The sequence below is a fragment of the Micropterus salmoides genome, unplaced genomic scaffold, assembly GCF_014851395.1.
Source record: "Micropterus salmoides isolate LMB-PRFRI ecotype aquatic unplaced genomic scaffold, ASM1485139v1 Ms_hic_scaffold_16, whole genome shotgun sequence".
Taxonomy (NCBI): Eukaryota; Metazoa; Chordata; class Actinopteri; order Centrarchiformes; family Centrarchidae; genus Micropterus; species Micropterus salmoides.
In genome coordinates, this window is record NW_024040707.1 from 9,923,022 (window position 1) to 9,945,246 (window position 22,225).

General features: G+C 40.0%; 1 protein-coding gene across 1 annotated transcript; it reads left to right on the forward strand.

The window, feature by feature from the left end:
* The first annotated feature begins 77 nt into the window (after positions 1-77).
* zgc:162200 (uncharacterized protein LOC558638 homolog) lies at positions 78-16,836 on the forward strand. The gene is given in 11 exon segments (XM_038722014.1): positions 78-342; positions 1,507-1,839; positions 4,587-4,712; positions 4,714-4,801; positions 4,944-5,113; positions 6,696-7,211; positions 7,991-8,872; positions 9,500-9,679; positions 11,467-11,618; positions 12,797-13,157; positions 14,236-16,836. Coding segments are annotated over 10 exon segments (2,733 nt in total). The 5' UTR covers positions 78-342; positions 1,507-1,587; the 3' UTR covers positions 14,242-16,836.
* Positions 16,837-22,225: the final 5,389 nt, after the last annotated feature.

Genomic DNA, 22,225 nt, shown 5'->3' on the forward strand with positions numbered 1-22,225 from the left:
CATGTTTCGTGTTTGTTGATAAAATAAAATTGCTGTATTCATTGCATTAATGTTTTTTTTTTTATTTCTGGATAAACAGCAATTGTTTCTTTGCATTGCCCCGTTGCCTAGCTAGAGGGGGTAATCGTGCTTCACGTTTTCGGCGCGCTTTTGACACCAGACCTCACCGTGAAACAAGAGAACCGGGTGGGAGGAAGGGAAGCGGCTGTGCAGTAACCTGGGCTGGTACCCACTGGCTGCTTTCACGATTAGCAAACGTTGCCTCTGACAGTTCCCAAAGGAAGTGCATACATCGTGGTGGTTTGCAACTGGCGAGCTCCATCTTTGAGATAAAACCAGAGGGTGAGTAGCAAGTTTGGCTAATGGTCGCTTTCTAGCTTTAGCTAATTAGCTTGTCTGACATGATCCGACTGACGTTACCACCAGGAGAACTACCGGTACCGCTAAGCCTGTGTAAATGTTGCTAATTAAAAAAGCTAGCTAGTTAAATTATTCAACTCGACTTTGCTAGTGGCATTGCGGTGTCGTTTGGTGTCTAAGTTACATTAGGCTATAACTATTCTTGCCAGGCCGTGTCCTGTTCCCAGCCCGGTGTCTAGATTTTGTAACCTTGTGAGAATATGTTCACCCTCTTTTCCTCGTTTCCAAAGTTAACGTTACGATGTAATCTTCATCGTAACGTTACTTTGGAAACGAGGAGCGCGTAAAGTTAGCTTATCTGCATATTTACAGCTAACGTTAGTGACTTTAGCTCCTTTAATTTACACTCAAATAATGCTATGAGGAAGTAGTTTGTGGACTAGGAGAAACAGATGCTTACGGGATACATCATTTGGCACCGGACAACCGGCTGATGGTGTTTCCATCTTCGGTCAAAGAAGAGGACATGAGGAAATGGGGGTGGTCTGCCCCACCCAGTCAATACGGGCGGCCAAAGTAACGTCAATACAGATTGTTTCTATTGCCATTTGTTATAAAGGTGTAGCTGACCTTAGGTAATAGCTAATGTTTTCGGTTTATTCTGAGGAGATGTTGAATTGCGATAACGTTGGTCAGTGATGTGTACAGGCCAGACCTGCATCCTAGTTAATAGTGACAGTCTGTTAACTGTGTGGAGTAATTGACTCTTCAGTAACGCCCTTTAAATACCAGGGGATGATACGTGCCTATTTAAAAAAAGATGAATAGCAACCATACAATATGCTAGTTGTAGGTAAAGTTATTGTTATAACTCATATAACCAGATTTGACATGACTAACTGGCAGGCATGGGTAATAATGGTACATATCTGCTAATACTTGGCTTGGATTTGTCTAGTGGTCATTTGACCCTTTAAATCAAAAGGTAGGAGTGTTTTCCCACTCAACCAATCCCCTAGTTAATCTTGCCCTGTGCAGTTTGCTCAATTTGTGTCACAATATGATTTACACAAAACCTCTTTCCTATACTGGCCATTGTTCTAAGTCATTTACAGAACCTCCATCTTTGTGCTTTGCCTTTTGTAGCGTGGAGTAATGAGAGTGGAGGAGTGAAAGAGGCAGGTGTCCCAGTGGAACATTGGTAGACAAGTGGGAGGCCAGGCAAGGATGCTGGAGGAGGACTCGGACCCAGCCGGTCAAGCTGTGGAGGGAGAAGGAGAGGCAGAAATGGGGAGCAGAGACTTGAATGCTGAAGTGGTACGGCTTACTCTGGAGCTCCAGGAGGCCACAGAGGAGAAGCTACAGGCAGCCCGCTATGGCCTGGTGGTGCTGGAGGAAAGTGCTGCTCTCAAGATGAAACACAGGCAGCTGGAAGAGGAGCATGAAGCCCTCAAAGGGGAGCTACAGCAGCTCAGAGAGGTAGGAGCACACCAAGCCCTTCTTGTTATATTTAGACAACATTAAGCTTGTGAAGTTCTCATTCTCCCGGCTTCTTTGTGACCCTTTTACAATGCATTTCCTTTGCACAGTTCTCGTTAAATTGTGTGTGTGTGTGTATATATATATATACACCCATGTTTGTCTTTACATCAAACTGGAGTTGGTTTGATGATGTGCTGTTTGTAATAGAAACAACCATTTCCTTAAATGAACTTTTCCAATGACTGCCTGATGAAGACTAGTTGAAACTTGAGATTTTCCGATAAGGTGTTTTATCTGGTCCAACATTCATAAATGTCACATTTTTCCTATGTGTTGAAAGATGACTACAGTAGGAATGAACACGACAATGGTTTTGATCTTTTTATATTTGAGGAATATGCAAGTAAATATAATATGCTGTTGCTGTAATATGGGATATTATTAACAAGACGTAATGGAACAGCTATTTGATGCCTTTTATTATTTCACCTGCATTACCATTGCACAAAAATTGTATTGTAGAATTATCTGCTTTCACATGACACTGTTAGTAAAATGTAAATGCAGAGACACAATCTCTCTATCGATACTTCTCATTTTAATTTAACAACCTTGCAGTTGCCTTGCAGTTGCCTTGCAGTCTACCTAGTCATCCTGGCATGAATTTGATTGTTCATCCCTTCAGTGCTTTTTGGTGACTCTCTTTCTGCTGCCACAATAACAGTTCTGTTACAGCTGTGACCTCATTTTATACTTTCAATGAAGAGACTTGTGATCGCACGCTGAGTCAGTTTTGCTCTCATATGTCATCTGATGCTGACGTGATTACGTCAACGTCCACAGCACATTAATCAACATATCTGGTGCTTTTAACATAATACATTGTCTCTGTTTATCTTTAACTAAATTTGATATTTCACTGCATAATAAGGATTGAATTAGGTTAGTGCCAAATAGTCAAGATAAAAAGATTAGACCAATATGTCAAAACTCAGATTATCATGTAATCCATGCTTTTCACAGAAATTGTGACATATGCTTCTCATCTGCTTCCCAGTATTTCATCTGCCTCCCCGTATTTTTTTAATCTCTCTTTTTTTAATTAATAACTATTATTTAGTCAAATTGACAACCACTCCATCAATCGTATTTACACAAGTCTAGTATAGTTTGTATAGCTGTATTCCATCCGACACTAACAGCTTCTCTTATATAATTGCATTTTGGGGAAATATTTGAGATTTTTATGCTCATGCTTACGCTGACATAGTGCCGAATGACTATGTGTGAGGGGTTAATATTGTTTTCTGAGTGTAAACCTTGTCCCAAATGCACCAGATGGGCCTTGAAGGTGTTTAGTGCTGCTGGAACAGGCTTTTTAAAAACTGGTTTATGTAAGAAGGTAATCCCATAAAATTCAGTGCTATCATGTGGGCAGATTTTTGGTTTTGCAATTTTTTCGTCCAACCCTCGTTTAAATTGAGAGAGAGGAAAAAAAACTAAAATCCTGCTTACAAGCCTTTGGATATTTAGCAAAATATATTTTCCACAATAGCACTAAATATTGGTCCATCCTGATGTTTTACAACCACATATCAAGCAAAGCTCTTTATGTCTTAACGGACGTAGTGGTACAGAATTTCTTATAATCTGCATAAACCCAGTTTCTTGGCTGTTTGTCTACTTTGGCTTTGGCAGGGTTTTAGCAAAGCAGAGTGGGCTCATGTGTTGTGAATTAGCATCATTATGTAACCACACCACAGTGTTCAATTAAGCATGTTTAGTAGCATGTACATTTCATTTCACACCTTATTGGATAGTTCTTTCATCAGCAGTCGTTGATGCAAAATGTGTCATGGTTACTAATTATGACAAGATTTTAAGAAACGCCTGCTATTACGGTGTTAAGTGTATTAGGCTCTTTTATCACATTGGTTAGATAAAAATCCAGTTTGAAACAGTGTGGAAGCTGCTGTTACGGTCTAAGGTGTCTTGTTACCAAATCATAACAGCTTAAGGCTGGACGATAAAAAGCAATAACAATAATTATCGCAATATAATTTTTAAAATAACAATATAACAATAATAAATTAATAAATGTTCAATAAATATTTAATAAATTTTGTTCACTTGAATAATACACTAAAAATAAATTATTAAGATTTTTATTTTGTTGAGGAAAAAGGACTGATAAAAGCTTTTACTTAATTTTACTCACACATATTTATTGACAAAGATTTTATCATAATTGTTTTGAATGTTCTACCTCAGATTTGTGAAGTGATCCACTGTTTGGCCTCAAGTGATGACTATAAAAAAAGAGTTTACAACCACAATAACCATCAGGTTTTTTCAACTTTCACTCAGGAGCAAAAATCAGCCCTTAAACTCAAAAGAATTAACGATTTGATACATATCGTGATAAATATCGATATCAAACATATGAAACTTTTTATCGTGATAACATTTTTGCCCATATCGTCCAGCCCTATAACAGCTATTTCCTCACTATGATCAGGTTTAAGGTGATTATTGTCAGTGAATTCCTGTTTCCCTTCCTTTGTCACTAATTGTCCATATTTACTGCCTTGATAAATGCTGCACATCTGAAATATATTTGTCTTACATCACTAAGAATCTTGTTCCAATTAACATTATGTATGTATTTAATATAGCATACTCTAGCCTGCTAGATTCTGCAAGTTTTGCCATCCATTTCCTTAACCCTTTTTGTTTGTGTAAAGGCGTTTGCAGATTCTGTGAGCAGCCAGAAGCGTGCAGCTGCTGATGGAGAGTGCCGGGAGGAGAACTTGCTGCAGGAGACAGCCACTAAGGAGGCTGCCATGGCAACCCGCATAGAGGAAGTACAGGGCAGAGCTCAAGCAAGCACGCCTTGCTCTGGGCAATGCCCACGCTGAGATCGATAGACTAGGGGTGTTCTCTGCCCCAGTTAAAGAAGGTATGGCGACTGAACCCCGGAACCCTGAATCACTGGATGATGTATTAGTTGTATAGCCTCATTCCCAAGTAAAATTAACCATGCTTGACATGAAATTGGTAATTGTGCATCTCAAATTTCATGCTTTGCACTGATTTGACAGTGGATTCTGTTCTACAGGAGTGTGAGTGTCTGGAGGCAGAAAAGAGCCATCTGAGGGATGAGATGAAGGAATATAAAGTACGTGAGCTGCGCCAGTTGCAGGACAACAGCGAGCTAGAAGATGAGAACATATCTCTGCAAAAACAGGTGTCTGTTCTCAAGGAAAACCAGGTCAGTTATCACTCAAGCTACAATTTTACCAAATACATGTAAGTTCTATCTGCTGGCTGCAGGTGGGTGGATGGATGGATGGATGGATGAAGAATAAAAATTGTAAATATCCAGAATGGATAATATTGTACTGTCGAAATACACTAATAATTGGAAAAATATGTTTATATAAACATTGTGCCATACTATTGTGTTTTTGTATTTATCTTTCTAAATATGAAAAAAAAAACAAAAAAAACGTATGTACTATTTATGTTTCTATAGTACATGTAGGTGGTTGTAAACACACTATCATATGGTCATTGTTTTAGCACACTGCCTGTTTGCATGTACTTTGCATGCAACAAACTTCAAATATCCCTCAACTTTACAAATTGGCCAGTGCTGAAGACACTAGACAGGCCAGTTAATGGGTGATTAACGTTGTTATTTTCAGAAAACAAAATGGCTCCCACAGCTGAAGACAACAATGCTTCTCTTGAATACGTGCTTTTTCCTTGTCCGTGAATTCCCAGTATGGCTGCTTCCCCTGAGATGACATTTCCCAGGAAATATGCAGCAAGAAATAATGAAAATATATATAGTTGCAAGGAGCACTATGGCAACCAGGCTCTAGTGTAGCAATTTCACGATTCCCAAGTGATTGCACGACACTCAATTACAGCGTATTTTTCAAGTTCTTGATGACTTTGAATGCTTTGAGAAATGATGCGTTGTCCTGGGAATATTTTATTAGGTTTGTGTGCTTTTAGCTGCGAACTACCTTTCAGGTCTACAGTAAAGGTTTGACAAAGTAAATTTTTATGATAATGGCGTTATCTCAAGATTACAGGAGGAGTGTCAAACATTGAAAGGATTAAACTAATTAGAAATAACCTAGCTTAGTGATGTTTTTTTCCCTCCTAAATCGTGAAAGTTGATTTAACAAGTTTCAGGCATAAACTTTAATGTATGATTTTGTGTCATTTGGGACATTAATATATTTAAAGCTTCCAGTGTAATAGTTTACTTTCTGCAGGACTTTACTGTGATAATGCAAGCTAAGAACATGTTACATGTTAACATAAACATACCTTCCAAATGCTTTTCATATTTTCTATAGTTAACATCTCAATTTTTGCTCTGTGTGCCCAAAATGTTCTGCAAAAATGTTGTCCTGCATGATAAAGGATGCTCAGTATCCTTGTGGGTTGTCATATTATGTAGTTATGTGATGCTTATTTTTGGGATTCCTGACCCTGTGAAGCAGTTGCATCAATGCACCAAGTACTCTTAGTGATATTGTGATTGGTTTTAATGTCACATGTTGATTTTATTTATTTTAAATAGATGTTGGAAATGATGGAAATATATGAAGAAATTATATAGGATTTAAATGGAAGTAACTATTCATTTCCAAGAGAAACTAGAATTGTAGATGACCAGTGGGGTCTACCAATGCCATCGGTGTATGTGACTGTAACGCTATTGTGCTGATTCCATTAATGGGTGTATTTGGGGCTGTGGGCTGTATGTGTTGCATACAGCAACATATAAAGACCTATTAAACAGCCTTCTGGTTGTGCTTCTTATGAAATTTCAGGTTGAGTTTGAATCGATAAAGCTGGAGCTGACCCAGAAGAATGAGGAGCAAGAGGAGCAGCGAGCTCAGCTGGAGGAGGCAGAAAGGCTGAGGGAGATAGCAGAGAGGCAGCTGGAAGAGGCCCTGGAAGCCCTGAAGGAGGAGAGGGAGCAGAAGAACAGTCTGCGGCGAGAACTCTCTGCCCTGACCCTTAATCCCTTTGATTCTGTGGGGAACCTGGAGCTCCACTTGGAGCAGCTGGATGACAGCCAGGAGGAGGGTCAGGGGGGAGAGGGAGACGGTGAGGGTCAGGGAGATGACCAGGATAGTGGCTTTAATAATGGTCCTGGGTCTGCCCCCAGTTCTGCTCACCCTCCTCACTTGGGGGGCTCCAAAAGTAATGGCCTCATCCAACGCTACTCCACTCCACGCAACAGTGACGTATTCCTGCGTGCTCCAGCCTCTGGGCTTGTGTCGGACCTGCTGAGTGAGCTACACTTTTCAGACAGTCAGAAACTAAAACAGCAACTCCTACAGGTAGGTAACAAGATGTGTCACTTTTTTAAAGTGTCATGGCAATTTTGCAGGGTTTCTTATTATGGTATGTCTTGTGTGCAAGGAAAAACTATATGATTTGCAAGAAGACACAGGGAAAATAGTGTATATTGAAATTCGTCAGTGATCACAGAACTGCATTTATATCTAGATAAAGGCTAACTTAAACTAGTACCACCTTTCGTTAAAGCTGAGTAGTGGATTGTTATGTAAGTTGTGGGATGTCTGCCACTTCCTGCTTTAGACCACATCCGCTGTGTGTTGGTAAAGGAGTGAGCCTTTCTGTATTAATAGAAAGCCACCTGGCAGCACATAGCCACCATTGATACTTGACCCAGCAATTCAGTCATCTCCGACCTGATACAGTTATGCTTCAAATAAAGGGTACTTAAGAAAATTAAGGATGTCTTGAAGTGTCATCTTTCTCTGTCTGAACAAATATATTATTCATGATGCACTTAGATCGGGGGTTGGGTTAGCAATCTCCTACCCACCAGATGTTGGGAGTGTGGAGCTGAATGGGGTCAGCCACATAAAAAATGCATTAAGATTAAAGGTGGTTGGGGGAGAAATTTGTGTTACAGAGCACTGTCCTTATGTTTTATAGAAAACACTCAACAATCAGTATTATCCTGGCAAATAACTGAAATGGCTGATTATTAAACTAATGGACATCTTTAAGTAATTTCAGCAAATTTAAGAAATACTATATATGTTGAGATTTTTATCTTTACGTTTTGTGTGTGTGTGTGTCTATCCAGGCAGAACGAGAGAAGTCCAGTCTGGTTAGCAAAGTGGAGGAACTGCAGATGCAGCTGGTAATGTCCAAACAGGCACTCAGTCAGCAAGAGGACAAAGTTGGATCTCTCACCCAACAGCTGGACGCTGTGCGGAGCAGCCAGCAGCACAACCAGGAAGCCGACAACAGGGGAGAAAATGAGACAGAGAATAGAGACGGTGGCAATGCAGTCTTTGACTATGAGGTGGACACCAAGAGCAAGGAGGTGCTGGAGGCACGAATGCGTTCAGCCAGTGAAGAGCTTCTGAAGCTGCGAGATGAACTGTCTCAGGCAGGAACTCGTTATAACACTCTAGAGCAGCGATACAAGCTGGAGAAGGATCGTTGGAGGGCAGAGGCCCAGGAGCTGGCTGACAAAATCCGTCAATGCATCAAGTCCAGCAAGCAGGACCAGGATCGCATCAGTGAGCTGGAGAATGAGATAGGAGCCACGCGGAAAGTGGCAATTGATTCAGAAGGGCACTTGAGCGTTGCCCAGGAAGAGCTGCTGGCCTTCTCTGAGGAGCTGTCCAACCTCTATCACCATATCTGCGTATGCAACAACTTGACACCCAAACGAGTCACCCTGGACTATTATCGAGATGGCGCCAGAGCAAGTGGTGGAGGAGGTAGTGCACGAAGACCACACTATGTCTACACCCAGCACAACTCCCAGAAGAAGCCGCGAGCCAATGACATGTTCATCTCCAAAGCTGCGGCATTGCAGTTTATGGGGGAGGTGGACAGTGCAGGAGCCAGCACAGAGTCTCCCAACTGCCCTGGATCCCCCACCCTGGATTTCAGGGACCCTTCCAACGTACGCAACTTGGTAGCGGTCATCCGTTGCCAAATCAAACACCTTCGGGTAAGACTGCTTATCACATGTCAGACATTACATTTAGTGCTACTACACTAGTGCTTGTTTGTTTGTGAGATTATAACCAGTGCAAATTCTCTTAACTACTTCAGTGTGGCTCAGTCACTGAAAGCCAGACTGTTGTTCTGGGTGAAGGCTTTTCCTCCTCCACAAATTTCCTGCTGAACTTAATGCTCAGCTCAGACAGTTAAATGTAGTTGAGGAATTCCCATGTCCATTCACGTGGCGTGGGTCTTGTTGGCACGTCTGTTTTAGGTTTGAATGGATTGGATTATCAGGGGTTAAAGAGTTAATACAGCAGTGTCTGGAACTCTGGGAATTTGTGTTTTTATGTAGTGAAACACGCAGTTTAAAAGAAATATAGTTACTCTTTTACATTTCTGAAGAGTAATTTCACAGGTGCACAATAATGTTGAACATTTTAAACAGATTATGTGGTCTTTAATATTGTTATATTATTATACTGTGATATTTTGGATATACTGTATATTTAAAAAAAACAAAAAACTGTAAGACAATGAGTTTCCTAATGCTGACATTTTGACAACAGTTTTACTTTGTGAAACAAACACATTTAACTCACATTTATGTTTACCGTCCTTTCTGTTCTCTCAGGTGGCAGTGGACCTCTGTCGTCAGAGGGGCGCCATGCCTTACTCGGGGTTGAGCAGCAGCGTAGAGTTAGAGCGGGATGCTGAAAGCCTCTTGGAAGAAGTACTAAAACTCAAGTCCCTTCTCAGCACCAAGAGAGAACAGATTGCTACCCTCAGGACTGTCCTCAAGGCCAACAAACAGGTAGGTCACAGCAAGCAATGGCTACGCTATAGTGTTCCCTTTTGATGTCTTTGCACTGTTATAAAACAGTTTTAGTCTAGGAAAAGGCTAGTGTTCCACTTTAGGGTATTGCTCTAAATCAACGTGATCTGTCAGGGACTTTACCAAAAATGTAATCCTCAAAGGTCAATATGCAGATTGTTTTGTTGCCTGTCATTAAAAATAAACTATTCCACATTTGTTGTTTTATTCTTTTTTTTTTTTATTACTATGAGAGGCTTCAACAGTTTCTTTGCATGTTCAAAAATCCTGAGAACAGCTCCCTTGGTACAGCGAGATTGTCACGTGAAATGTAGTGTTTCTTCAGTTGCCAATATTTAATCTATTCTGGATAAAGACAAGATAAAAGTAAGAGAGGAAACCTTTACTATTATCCATTTACATAAGAACTATAGTTGATCTGTATTATCAGTGTCTTGTCTAGACAGTCCCTTGGGCTCACATGCTCCTGCACTCGTGTGTGATGTTGCACTCCTCAGAGGTTCAACTCCATGACTCAAACACTGCATGACCTGCTTCTGTCATTCCCCTTAGCTGTCACTCTCCCTTTCTCATACACGCACACACATAAGCACTTGAGGTAATCTTGTTTGGTCGGGCCAGGCTCACACACATTCTACATTTTCTCATTTAGCTGACGCTTTTTATCCTTACAATTGCTATACATGTCAGAGGTCGCACGCCTCTGGAGCAACGATGGGTTAAGTGTCTCACAGTGGGAATTGAACCTGGGTCTCCCACACCAAAGGCAAGCATCTTATCTTCTCAAGTCTGATTTCTAAGACTATGTTGTAGCCCACCGTTTGTTCCTATGATGGTAATAATGGTACGTGCACATGAAACATTTGCATTGGTGATTGCAATCAAGTCACAGATATGTAAAGGGTGATCACATGAAAGGGACAAACTGGCTTTGTCCTTTCACAGAAAGACTCATAGTACTATTTTAATACTGTCATCCTTATCAAAGCAACATTTCTTTTTTTGACCTTAGTAGCTCTGATACAAATTGCTCTTTAATAGATGACATGTTGTAGTTCACATGGAATAAAGGGACAGTAATGATGACAATTCTAACTTGTTTGTTACATCTAAGTTGTTTGATAATAAAAACCCATACTTATTGATAGCAGGGTATAGTGACCAAAATTCTAATAAATATTAATCAGTATTATCGCAGTGTTGTTAAAATGTTCCAAAAGTACCAATACACACATTGAAACCAAGTTTTATATATAAAACCACAAATAAAATAAGCAGCACTGTGCACTTTTGGTATGTATAAACATTAAAATAATAACAGCCTTACTTATGTAAACTTGTAAAAAAAAAAAAACTGATGAAATGTGCATTAACATTAAAGATGTTTATAAAGAAATGTATAAAGTATATGCAATGAACCCATGCACAGTTAACATAAATACAAATGAGGAGACAATGATAGTTATTGCAAGGAGCCCAACAATTGACATAAATACAGAGGAGTCTTGTATTAATTTTTCTTCTGTTGACAACTTCTACAACCTGTTCGACCACTGCCGGATTTTAAATTAACAAAATATATATATATATAAAAATATGTCGGTTGGGTGAATAGAGAATTTCTAGATTTGATGATGCTATCAGTTTGTAATAAGTGTATGATTAACATATTCTGTCTTTTCTATACAAATCATGCATGATATTATGCATTTTAATGCCCCACTTTGAACGGGGAATGATGGTGCAATGGTTTTTTGTCAATGCAGACTGCAGAGTTGGCCTTGTCCAATTTAAAAACCAAGTATGAGACAGAGAAGAGCATGGTGTCAGAGACCATGATGAAACTGCGGAATGAACTCAAAGCCTTGAAGGAGGACGCCGCTACCTTCTCTTCACTCCGAGTCATGTTCGCCAGTCGGTAAGATTTCCTTTCTTATGTTTGAGGGGGTGGGGGAGCATTATATTCAGTTATCAAAGGGGAAAAAAAGACTTATTACTTTATTTTGTCCCAAGATAATGGCTATTATGGCTAATGCTTTTAACTGAAAAATATGAATTAGTTCTCATTGTCTGGTCTTTGCCTTTTTGCTAGTGTTCTTTATGCTTAGTGATGGTGCTCGTGTTGTGGCACAGCTTTTGCTACTAGTCATGTAATAAGCTTACCATGCTTATTACGCCTATGGACAATCCACTGGTTCACGTGAAGATTATGAACCACATGCTCTGCCCTGTGCTGACGGGGGAGGAGGCAAGGACAGATTTGTCTCATCAAGCCAGGTCACCTTAGGGAAGGAGAAGCCGAACGTTGGCGGGAGATGGGTGGGAAGGTGTTGTCAAGCGTTAAATTTACAGACCACAACACTTCACTCACTAATCTCTAACCTCTTTTGAGAATCTGTAGGCATGCATCATTGTTTCGAGGAGTGCTTTTGTATTGGGTTGATTGAGTGACCTAATGTTTTTTTTCTTTCTTTTTTTTTCTGCTTTTTGTCTGGTTGTGCAGCAGACATGTTTTCATTGTTGTTAATTGCCAGAGAAGCTTCTTGGACATGAATTACCTGTCTAGCCCCTGTCCAGACAGTTATGAGCTGGCATTTGATTATCCTTAAGAAGGATTGGAGAACAGACAGTGGTCAAGGACTACTACTGTCTGTTGCTAACGATTACAGCTTAAAAAGATCCTCTTGTTTATAATTAAGTTTTGTGGTGCCATCATGTGGATAGCTTAAGTGGCTGCATTTTTATAGTGTATGATGACATGGGAGTATTTTTAATAGTCTATCAGCATGAAAATAATCAATTGCTTATATATCTATGTTATGTTATTTAATAAGTAATTTTTGGCAGCAGTTTGTTAAACATTGAGGCTTTGCAGATTTTTTTTCACTATGCTAACTTTTGATGGTATTTCTCATTATTATGTTGGTTTTATTTTATTTAACAAGTCATTAATTAATCAAAAAACCTGCTAGATTAATCAATAAGTGTTAGTGTCCGTCACACTAGACGTCATGTTTAGCATGTGTGTTGTGTGCTTTTGTGCTTTAATTTGTTCTTACCTGCTTGTGCATGTTACAAATCTTGATTGTGTCTCAGGTGTGACCAGTATGTCACCCAGTTGGATGAGATGCAGAGGCAGCTGGCAGCAGCCGAGGATGAGAAGAAGACACTGAATTCTCTGCTACGTATGGCCATACAGCAGAAACTGGCTCTTACTCAGCGTTTGGAGGACCTGGAGGCCCCTCTGTCTCCCCACAGCTTGAACAACAGCCCCCGCCGCTCCCGGGCCAAAGAACTGGCCACCAAGTCAGGCCGGGCTCCACGGAGCCCCCGAAGCAGTCCTGCAAGGCCCACACTGAGGAGCAGTCCACGGGCTAGCCCGGTTCTCGGCAGCAGCGTTCCTGCCATGGCCACGCACCACCTGCGAAGTCTAACCCGAAGCCTCCATACAAGCCCTGTAAGAACCCCTCTCTCTCTTTGTCCTGATATCCCTGTCCAGACAAGCAGCCGGTCTTGCAGAGGCAAGGGTCTGCCACGAGACGCCACTTTCATTAGAAGTCATAGTGTCAGTGATGTTTTTAATGCAAAGTTGAGTCCTGACTGCTCCCCAACGCGTACAGGCTCCACCAGTTCTGTGAACAGCGAGTTAACGGTCAAAACACAAACACATGTCAGTGATTCAAGAAAAGGTGTGTCAGGTCGGCGAGCTTCAGTCCCTGTACGTCAGGACACCTTCTTTACAACTCGCGTTGTACCTGCCTCTTCCACCAGGCTAAAGTCGTCTTTGTTTTCTTCATCCATAGATAATCTAACCTCTTCTAAAGCTTTGTGTGTATATCCTAACACATCTGAAGCATGGGGTGAAAGTAAACAAAAGCCTGATCTAAAACCAAACTTAGATATTTCTGTAAGAAGAAAACAGTTGGGTCACAGGTCTAATTCTGCTCAAGCAGCAGCTGCATGTTGTAACACATTTCAGTCAGACACAGACTCTTCTCAGTTCAATGCTAAATCTTCAGGAGCCCTGACAGCCACATCGCTCACTGCTCACAATCCAGTTGGTAAGACCAGGATGAGTGGGGCCTGTAGAGAGTCTAGGCATAGATCATCCATCCCCACAAGTAGAACCACTGAGGAATTGCACAGTAATGTCAGTAGGGGCTCTGGTAATAAAGCTCAGGCCCCACCTGCCAGGGCCCGCAGCTCACACTCTAAATCATCTCACAGGCGATGAGATAAAGTAGCCAGCAAATGTACAATCTATACAAAACTACTTTATCTAGATCTATACATTATGTTTATAAAAATTTAAAAAACATATACTTTATGCTGTAACATAGTGAGTATGCAGTCAGAACAATCATGCTTTTATTCATCTCAGCTTAACTGATAGCTGTTGGGAGCCCATCATTTGCTGATCCTTTCTATGTTGTATTGATCTGCTTCTCCCTGTCAGTTACCCTCACATAGTTCTCTTAAAATTTTAGTTGAACTAAACATGTTTTTTTTGTCTCTGTCTCACCCTGTCTCTGTAGCGCTGAAACACTCCTTCCATTACTCCAAACCCCCTCTTCTCCATAAGGACCTGTCTTCATGTTGACACCCCGGCTCCCTTCTCCTTTCCTGACTCGAGACATCCTGTCCATCCCAGATTTGACGTGACATTCACCACTCTACTCACCAGAACCATGGATTTAAAAAAAAGTTTTAAAAAAAAGCAAAACACAAAAACAAACCTCTCATCCCACCCTCTTGGTTTTTTCTGCTTGGAACGGAGAAACCTGCATGCAGCCTGGAAAAGGATGAAGAGACAAATGTGCTGCTCATTCCTCTGTGAAGTGATTGTGTCTTGTCCCAAGTGGAACCAACTTCCATCTGGTCTTGTTCAAGGCTGTGTGTTGTGGTGAACCATTGACAGTATTTATCAACAAGATACTTTTCATGTACAGTATTTACTGTGTTCAAGGCTATCATTTTGTTTTAAGGCTGTATGTCTTTACACTCTTGCCTTTTGTCTGGCATCCTGGTCAGGCCTGTCTGGGATCGTTTAGTGTCGGTAAGCCATTAGATTGTCTGTGATAGCTCTCCCAGGTAGTTTTTTTTTATAGAATAATGCAGCCTTACTAAGTAGAGAGCTTGCTATCGTCTTGAGGTCCCTACCTTTTACTGGTGGTACAGTTACATGCCCTTTTTAATCCTGTGAGTTGTCAGGCTCTTTAGCTTTTGCCTATCAGCCACACCCTTTAACTAAAGGTCAGTAAACATGCCATGTCATTGATGGAAATAAATCAGCCATAAATTCACCACCTCAGGTCAAACAGAGTAGTCAGATACATGATTTGGGAGACCTTTTTAATGTGAATCTTACTTTGCAAACTATGCAGACCAAGTCAGGACAGTGCCTGTGTACTTCCTGCTGTTCGTTAGGATTAGGGTGCTTTGAAAACTTACCTTTACTTTCAGTATAAAGTAGCTGGCTGCAGCTGTTTTGCAACAGCCATTTTGCATCTCTTTAACAATAAGAAGCTTTTGAAAGTCATCTGCAAGAACCCCATTTGCTGATGATGTACTTTCCTGCTGTCGGTTTTAAGTCAATGTCTCACATCACTCAAGGTTTGGTTTATCTAAAACTAATACTAACAAGGGGCCATGCTCGTTTCTCTTGATTACATAATCATAATAACAGTTCCCATGCAGCTTCTGCTCCTCTGAACAGCTACTCAACAATGCTTATGTTTTGTTTTTCATCATTTAATGTCACCCTGCTTTTGTGTGCTACCAAAGTGCGCATGTTGTTATGAACTAGTATTATCCACAGTGAGCTAGTTTTCTTTTCCTGTGGCTAGAGCATCCATTGTTTCCAGTTAGGAATGCTAATAGTGCTTGCAGACTGCTATTAGGGTTGCTGCTTGTAGAAAAACTAAATAATAATATTGTCCCATAATTCTAAAACCTATAGTAGCACATTATGACTTAAAATAAAAAATGAAATTTAAATAATAATAAATTTTTAGAAAACAAAATATTTCAAAGCAAAATGTAACGCAAACATGACTGCTTTACTAGTCAGAGCTCCATAAGCAGGGAGCCCAGATTACAAAGGAAGGAAAAACATGTAAATGTACATGGATCTGTTGATACGCCAACACTGGTTGCTTATAGAGTAGTTTGAAGCCAGGGGCTGTAATTTGACAGCAGTGCAAATGTCAACATTTGCTCTGTAACAACACCTGTCTCATTGAATGCAGTTTAAATTCAAGTTGAATTGACCTGATGAGACCAATCATGATGTTTTAGACCGCATTTGGAAACGACTGTTTGAAAAATGAGAACTAAATGCAAGAAAATGTTGACATTAATTTTTGTTAGGTCAACTATCCTGCGGTTTAGTAGAAGAGGTCACATCCTGCTGATTGTTGTTTTTGTTTTTTGTGCCTTTGTTGTTTTTAGACCGCTCCACATTTTCTAAACAGAAGCAACTATTCAACACTCTAGTTGTGATGTTTTTTGACTGTATGTTTTACTTTTGAGGAAACTATAACCAGTGTTTTAGCACTGAATTAAGTGATATCTCATTTTGGTAAAATATTTTCACTTTTTAGCATGCCATGTATGAAGTCATTAGTATGAACTAATGAATAATTTGACATTAGTTTCCTCTGAAATTAATGATCCCTATCTGCTGTATATTTTGAGATAACTGTTACTGTAAGAAAGGTTTCTGTATAAAGATTATGAACTCAGAAAATGAAGAACATAATGCATCAAAAACATTATAGATTGAATGTTGCTATGAGGTTTTGAAAGTGATTTCAGAAAGCATTTTTAGACTGGACTGTTGATGGTGACTATGAACTCCTGCTAAAAAGTGAAAATGCTTTAACATGATGTTACATTGCTTTGAAGGTTGTAAATTGATTTCTTTATCTATTTATTCACTCTGTGCATATGTGTTTAATTTAATTACCATTGTTGTGTAATATTTTAACTGTATGTATGTGGTCTGCATTCTGTGTAAATTGTTCTGGAGGATGACGAGCACACACTCCGCATAACACATTTTTATGTGTATGAAAGTTCCTCTCATTGACCTGTGAACCACTTTTCTCATGAAGAATAAAAATAAGCCAACACTGTTTAGTGATCTTTTGAATCCAAACACAATTAGTCATGCTTAACATACAATGGGCTACTGAGATGCTTTCCGTTTATTATATGGGATTATACAGCAGGCTACCATTGTTTTGAGATAATGTTAAGGCTAAGGGGACTGTTACAACTTTATACATACGACTTAAAATGGTTGTATTTTGTATTTATTGTATTTACGTTTTGTCTTTCAAATTACTAAACGTATCTCCCACCTGCCTAAACCTCATTGGACCTCATGCCCCACCTCAACCTCCACAGTGCGGCTGGGCGATCTATCCATCACATAATTCTCAAACTAAATTAAAAGCTGATCTGTAGGCCCTATCCGTTATCCCGATAATAAACGATCCGATCTTGCATTTGTGTTTACAACAAATATTTTTTAATGCATTCTCGTTATCCACATTGAGGTCAGATGTCTATCTTCCAGACCAAAACCTGCACGTGAGTAAATTGAGGTGGGGATAAATTCGCCCCAGACTCCCTTTAAAAAATCCCATCGTTTTGTGAGTTGTTGCGTAGGGTAAACTTTATATACTTTGTGAAACGCTGTCTAAGACAAGTTCTTCATTATTTGTCCCCTCTTCTAAATTCGGCGAATGTAATAGCCTACATGAAGTTCCTTTCTTTGAATAATACCATATCCCGACGCAATTAGCCTGGACTTTCCATCGCGAGGGGAGCCGACAGTCCTATTCTAACAAATTTAAAAAGTCATCCGTTCTAATTTGATTTTTACGGCTGCTATGCCAACTAACAATATTTTGATGGCTGCTGCCACTGTTGCGGTTTATTTGGGGAAAGGTCATTGTGTCCAGCTGTGTGTGTCTGTGATGTAGGCTTATTAAATGTTGTTGGTGGCTATCATACACCCTTATTCTACTCAAGTGCACACACAGCATGCTGCTTAAGAAATTGTTTGTTTTGGTGATAACTGTCACTCCTCTACATTAGAGTCATATTTTTGTTTCAGAGCTAAAATTGTCATAGTAAAGTGTCTTGGGGTAGGGCAGAGGGCCATGGTTTAGATTCGCCATTTAACATAATGGCTGGAAAAGGTCATGCTAGCCTTCGTTTTTTACTTTGTCCAATTTTAGCAACCTATTTGTGTAATTATGGTGGAGAGAGGGTCTGCATTTCCCACATCACTCAGGGAGGCTCAAGATTTAAAACACACACACACACACACACAGTCACATCCCAGCCAGAGTGTGGCTCAGCTGAGAAGTTTTACAAATAAGAGAATTTCCATGTTGGAGTGACTGTAAAGTGCAAACACAGACCAGACAATCCGGGGGTGGTGCGGACATGATTAATCTTGTGCAAATGTTCCTCTGCGATTTGTTAACTTAAAAAATTCCACTGCAGATAACCTAATGTGATGAAGACACAAGTCCCAGAGCTAATAAAAATTGAAATGGTTAGAACAAAAGTGTTGCTACGGTGTGGTATTTGTCCCGCCCCTCCTCTACTGTGATTCGATGGCTGGGTAAAAAGTGACAGTGACGAGCGCAGTGTTTTCCCCAAAGTTGAACATTTTTCAAATCTGGGCTACCGGAAAAAAATGCTCATCGCTCAGCGCCTCGTCAGGCTCCTGGCGTTTTTACCAGCTTGGCAAAATGCGGCGCTCCCATTGCAATGAATTGAAAAAAGACGCTGGCTTCAGGAAAAAACGCTTTGGTGGACCCTAGATTCAGGATATGAAACTAGTATCAGAGTGATAAACATGATCTAGAGATCCAATATTTCTCTTGTTGCCAAAATGGCTTGCTGACACGTGGTCTGATAGCTACCCAAATCAAAACCCCACAAAAGCAGTTAATCTGGCATATTACACAGAGTGAGATACGGTTTTATGTGTCAGGGTTTTTAAATCTGATTTAGTTGGTTTGAAATATTTTTTAGAACACTTGACTATCTCAAAGACCACCTTTGTGAGGTTGCAGGAACTCAAGCTCACCACACTAGAGCTGGTGCTGTTGCTTGAGGTTGTACTAACACCAGCAAAAGTTCCTTTAGTTTCTGTGGTACCAGGAATTCGAATTAGTTACCTTTATACATTAAAATAATAAGTAACCAGCACAAATCTTTAAAAGAACGTGTGTGATTTAATATCCTCTTTCACACAGTGGTAGAAAGTAATTAAGCACATTTATTCAAGTACTGTACTTAAGTTCATTTTACTTGGATGTAAGACTCTTCCTCAACTGATTTATTTAGATGCTAGACCCAAGAGAGACAACGGGACACGAAGACGACAAGGCAGAAGACCAGACGAGAGGAAGGTCAATCAAAATGTCCAATATGCCCTGTACACCAGTAGCAAAACCAGGATGAACAAGTGATGAACATCTCCGTCATTCCACTTTCAACCAGCCATGTCTCTGGTCTTTCTGAAGGTCATACAATTTGCCCCCACAAAAACAGCCAGTAAGTTTCAAACAAAGGTAGACTTATTCAAGTTTCACCGCAACCTCCAGCTTAAAGTTTGGGATCATACTAACCCCAGTCAAGCAGCTGCTCCTATGCTCAGCAGGACACAGCAAGACCACCATTCGAACCATCATTCCGCCACAAATCATCATTTTAAAGAGCTGATAAAGGGGGATCAGTAGTGTGGGAGGGAGACCAGTACATCACAGAAGCCATACGACAGCTGGATTACCACGAGTAGGCTACAAGGAGCCTTATTCGTCTGACGCAATAGAACAAATTAAGACTAAAATACAGAAATGCTCTTACAGGTAAAGAATGAAAGAGTGGATTTCACAAAAAGAACATTTTCTATGATAGAGCCCTCTTTTTACATGCTTGCCAAAATATACAAGAACTTAGAGAAGCTGCCAGGAAGACCAGTAATCAGTTGAAACGAGTCAGTTAGAACAAGCATCTAAATGTATTGATTTTTACATCAAGCCATTCGTGTTAGATCTGCCATCTTTTATTCAAGATAGTAAACAGCACTATGTACCAACATTGATCATTAAGGAGTGTTTTAAAAAGACAACAGATAGAAAAGAAGAGAGACAGGAAGATCAGATGCCACCTGTTGCTTTCATCTTGCAACTTGCAGAATCAGAATGGACTTTGAATGTTGAATCTTAACAATGTCTATTTGTTTCAGAATCAATTCTATAAACAGGAAAAGGATGCCGTGATAGGTTGTTTTGCCCCCTGTTCCTTTCAACTTGCAACTTGCAGAATCAGAATGGACTTTGAATGTTGAATCTTAACAATGTCTATTTGTTGTAGAATCAATTCTATAAACAGGAAAAGGATGCCGTGATGGGTTGTTTTGCACCTAATTAGTCTAATCTGTTTATGGGACTTTGGGAGGAAACACTTGTGTATTGCAGCCTAAATGTTTATTTGTGTAGATTAGATGTAGATTAAAAATTGTGGCAGGTATAAAGATGATACTATGGTCTGGGTCAGATTCAGAACTCTTAAACAACATTAATAGCAAATTGAAGCTTAGCCTATAACTTTTTAATCCATTTTTTGACCTACAGATCTTTAAATATGTCAGTGGTGTTTTATGTGTTTGGTTATATTTAGAAAACCAACTGACTGCAACACCAAGACAGTTTCCATCCTCCTTGGTTGACAGACAACATATCCATCGGTCAGTGAAACTTAAACAACTCACAATAAAGGAAAATGTCTCACTAGAGAACAATTCCTGGTCTATAAACAGAAGTGAGAACAGTGTTCAGATCAAGTTTACTTTGTGACACAATATAGCATGTAAGCAAATAGAATAAAGCAAATTATTGAAAGAAACTGGGACATATTAAAAAGTGACTATTGAAAAGTGAGAAGCTCTTCCAGATGCCTCCACCTTTAATGACAAACTTGTGAAAAGTCATCGCTGTCCTGTACAACATAAAACTTAGTTAACCACCAGGTAACCATGACTGTGGGAATTGCAGTCATTGTAGTAACATGACTAATACCAACTATGTTATAATAACATAACATCACGTTGTAAGTATAACTTGAAGTAATTTCTAAATTGCAATACCTCATGTGGTTTACGGGCTTGAGTGTCGATGTGGCTGTTTTTATATTGGGAGAACAAAGCATAATCTGAAGGCAAGACTGGTCAAACATATAGTATAAGAACTGACAACCCCCAATACCCCATGGCTCTACATTACAAAGAGGGTGACCACATTAGTTAAAGATATCAGGCACTGACCATGTAGAAAACTTACAAAAGGCTCTTGCAGAGATAATTGGTTTGGATAAAGCCTGTACATTGAAAGCTGAACACCCTGAAATTGACTTCTTTCTTTTTCTCTAACTGCCTAATCTAGCTTTTTTTTCTAGGCATTCTGCCTTTTACAAAAGGTCAGGTGTTGCCTTGCCTGCATGTACTGAAAACCTAAATATTAAGAGTTTTTAAGATATTTTATTCTCTATTTTTACATTTGTTGATTGCCATTTTGCCCTTACATTGTGTGCCATATCCTCTAATGAACATGGTCTGTCATGTGGCTTCACCTGTCTACGCTAATCCACAGCCATGCACTAATCATGTGGCTACTTACTTGTCCATACTGACCATGTGACTACATCCAAACATAAGGCGACCACCATTTTGTAGTGGAGGCCTTAATGGATGACACATGTAGGCATGTGTTTAACTGCTACTATGACTAAATAGCCTAAGATATTAAAAGTTTTCTAAATTACCATCCTCTTGAGTGCCTCAGATTTATCCAACAATTCTATGCATTTTACTTTACTTGAGTATTTACATTTTAAGATTTATTCTCACTTCTACTCCACTACATGTAATGCCTAGTGCAGTGCTGTTTAGACTTGCAGTCTTGTAATGGGAGTCTTCAATTCGTTGGGGGTGTTCACACTACAGCAGCTGGGGGTCAGGAGCTGACAACGACTGGTCCCCAAACCACGTTTTGTCAAGAAAACACGTGAAAAGTGACAGGGGAAATGACGAGAAACCACGCCGGAAACGAGTTGTTTATTATTATAAAGATAAACATTATACAAAGAATATGGGTGAAAGAATGGATTAGCACCGGCGGGCAGCTAGAATTGTGTGTGAGAGAGTTGGAGTGGAGTGGAAAACATGTTTTATAGTGGAAAAAGTAGATGCCTGCTCTGCCAGCTGCCTGCTCCCATTGGTTGGATGTCGAGACGGCTCCAGATATTTAGCATGGGACACGTCGGGGCCTTTGTCAGTCTATGGTCTGGCGACTTCCAGCCTGTCGCCCAGTGTCGGCTGGGATTGGCTCCAGCCCCCCGCGAACCTGCACGGATAAAGAGGTTGGAGATAATGGATAGATGGATGGATTTATATCTGTCTTTGTTGAGTAGTTCACACATGAACGTTGACCTCCGCCA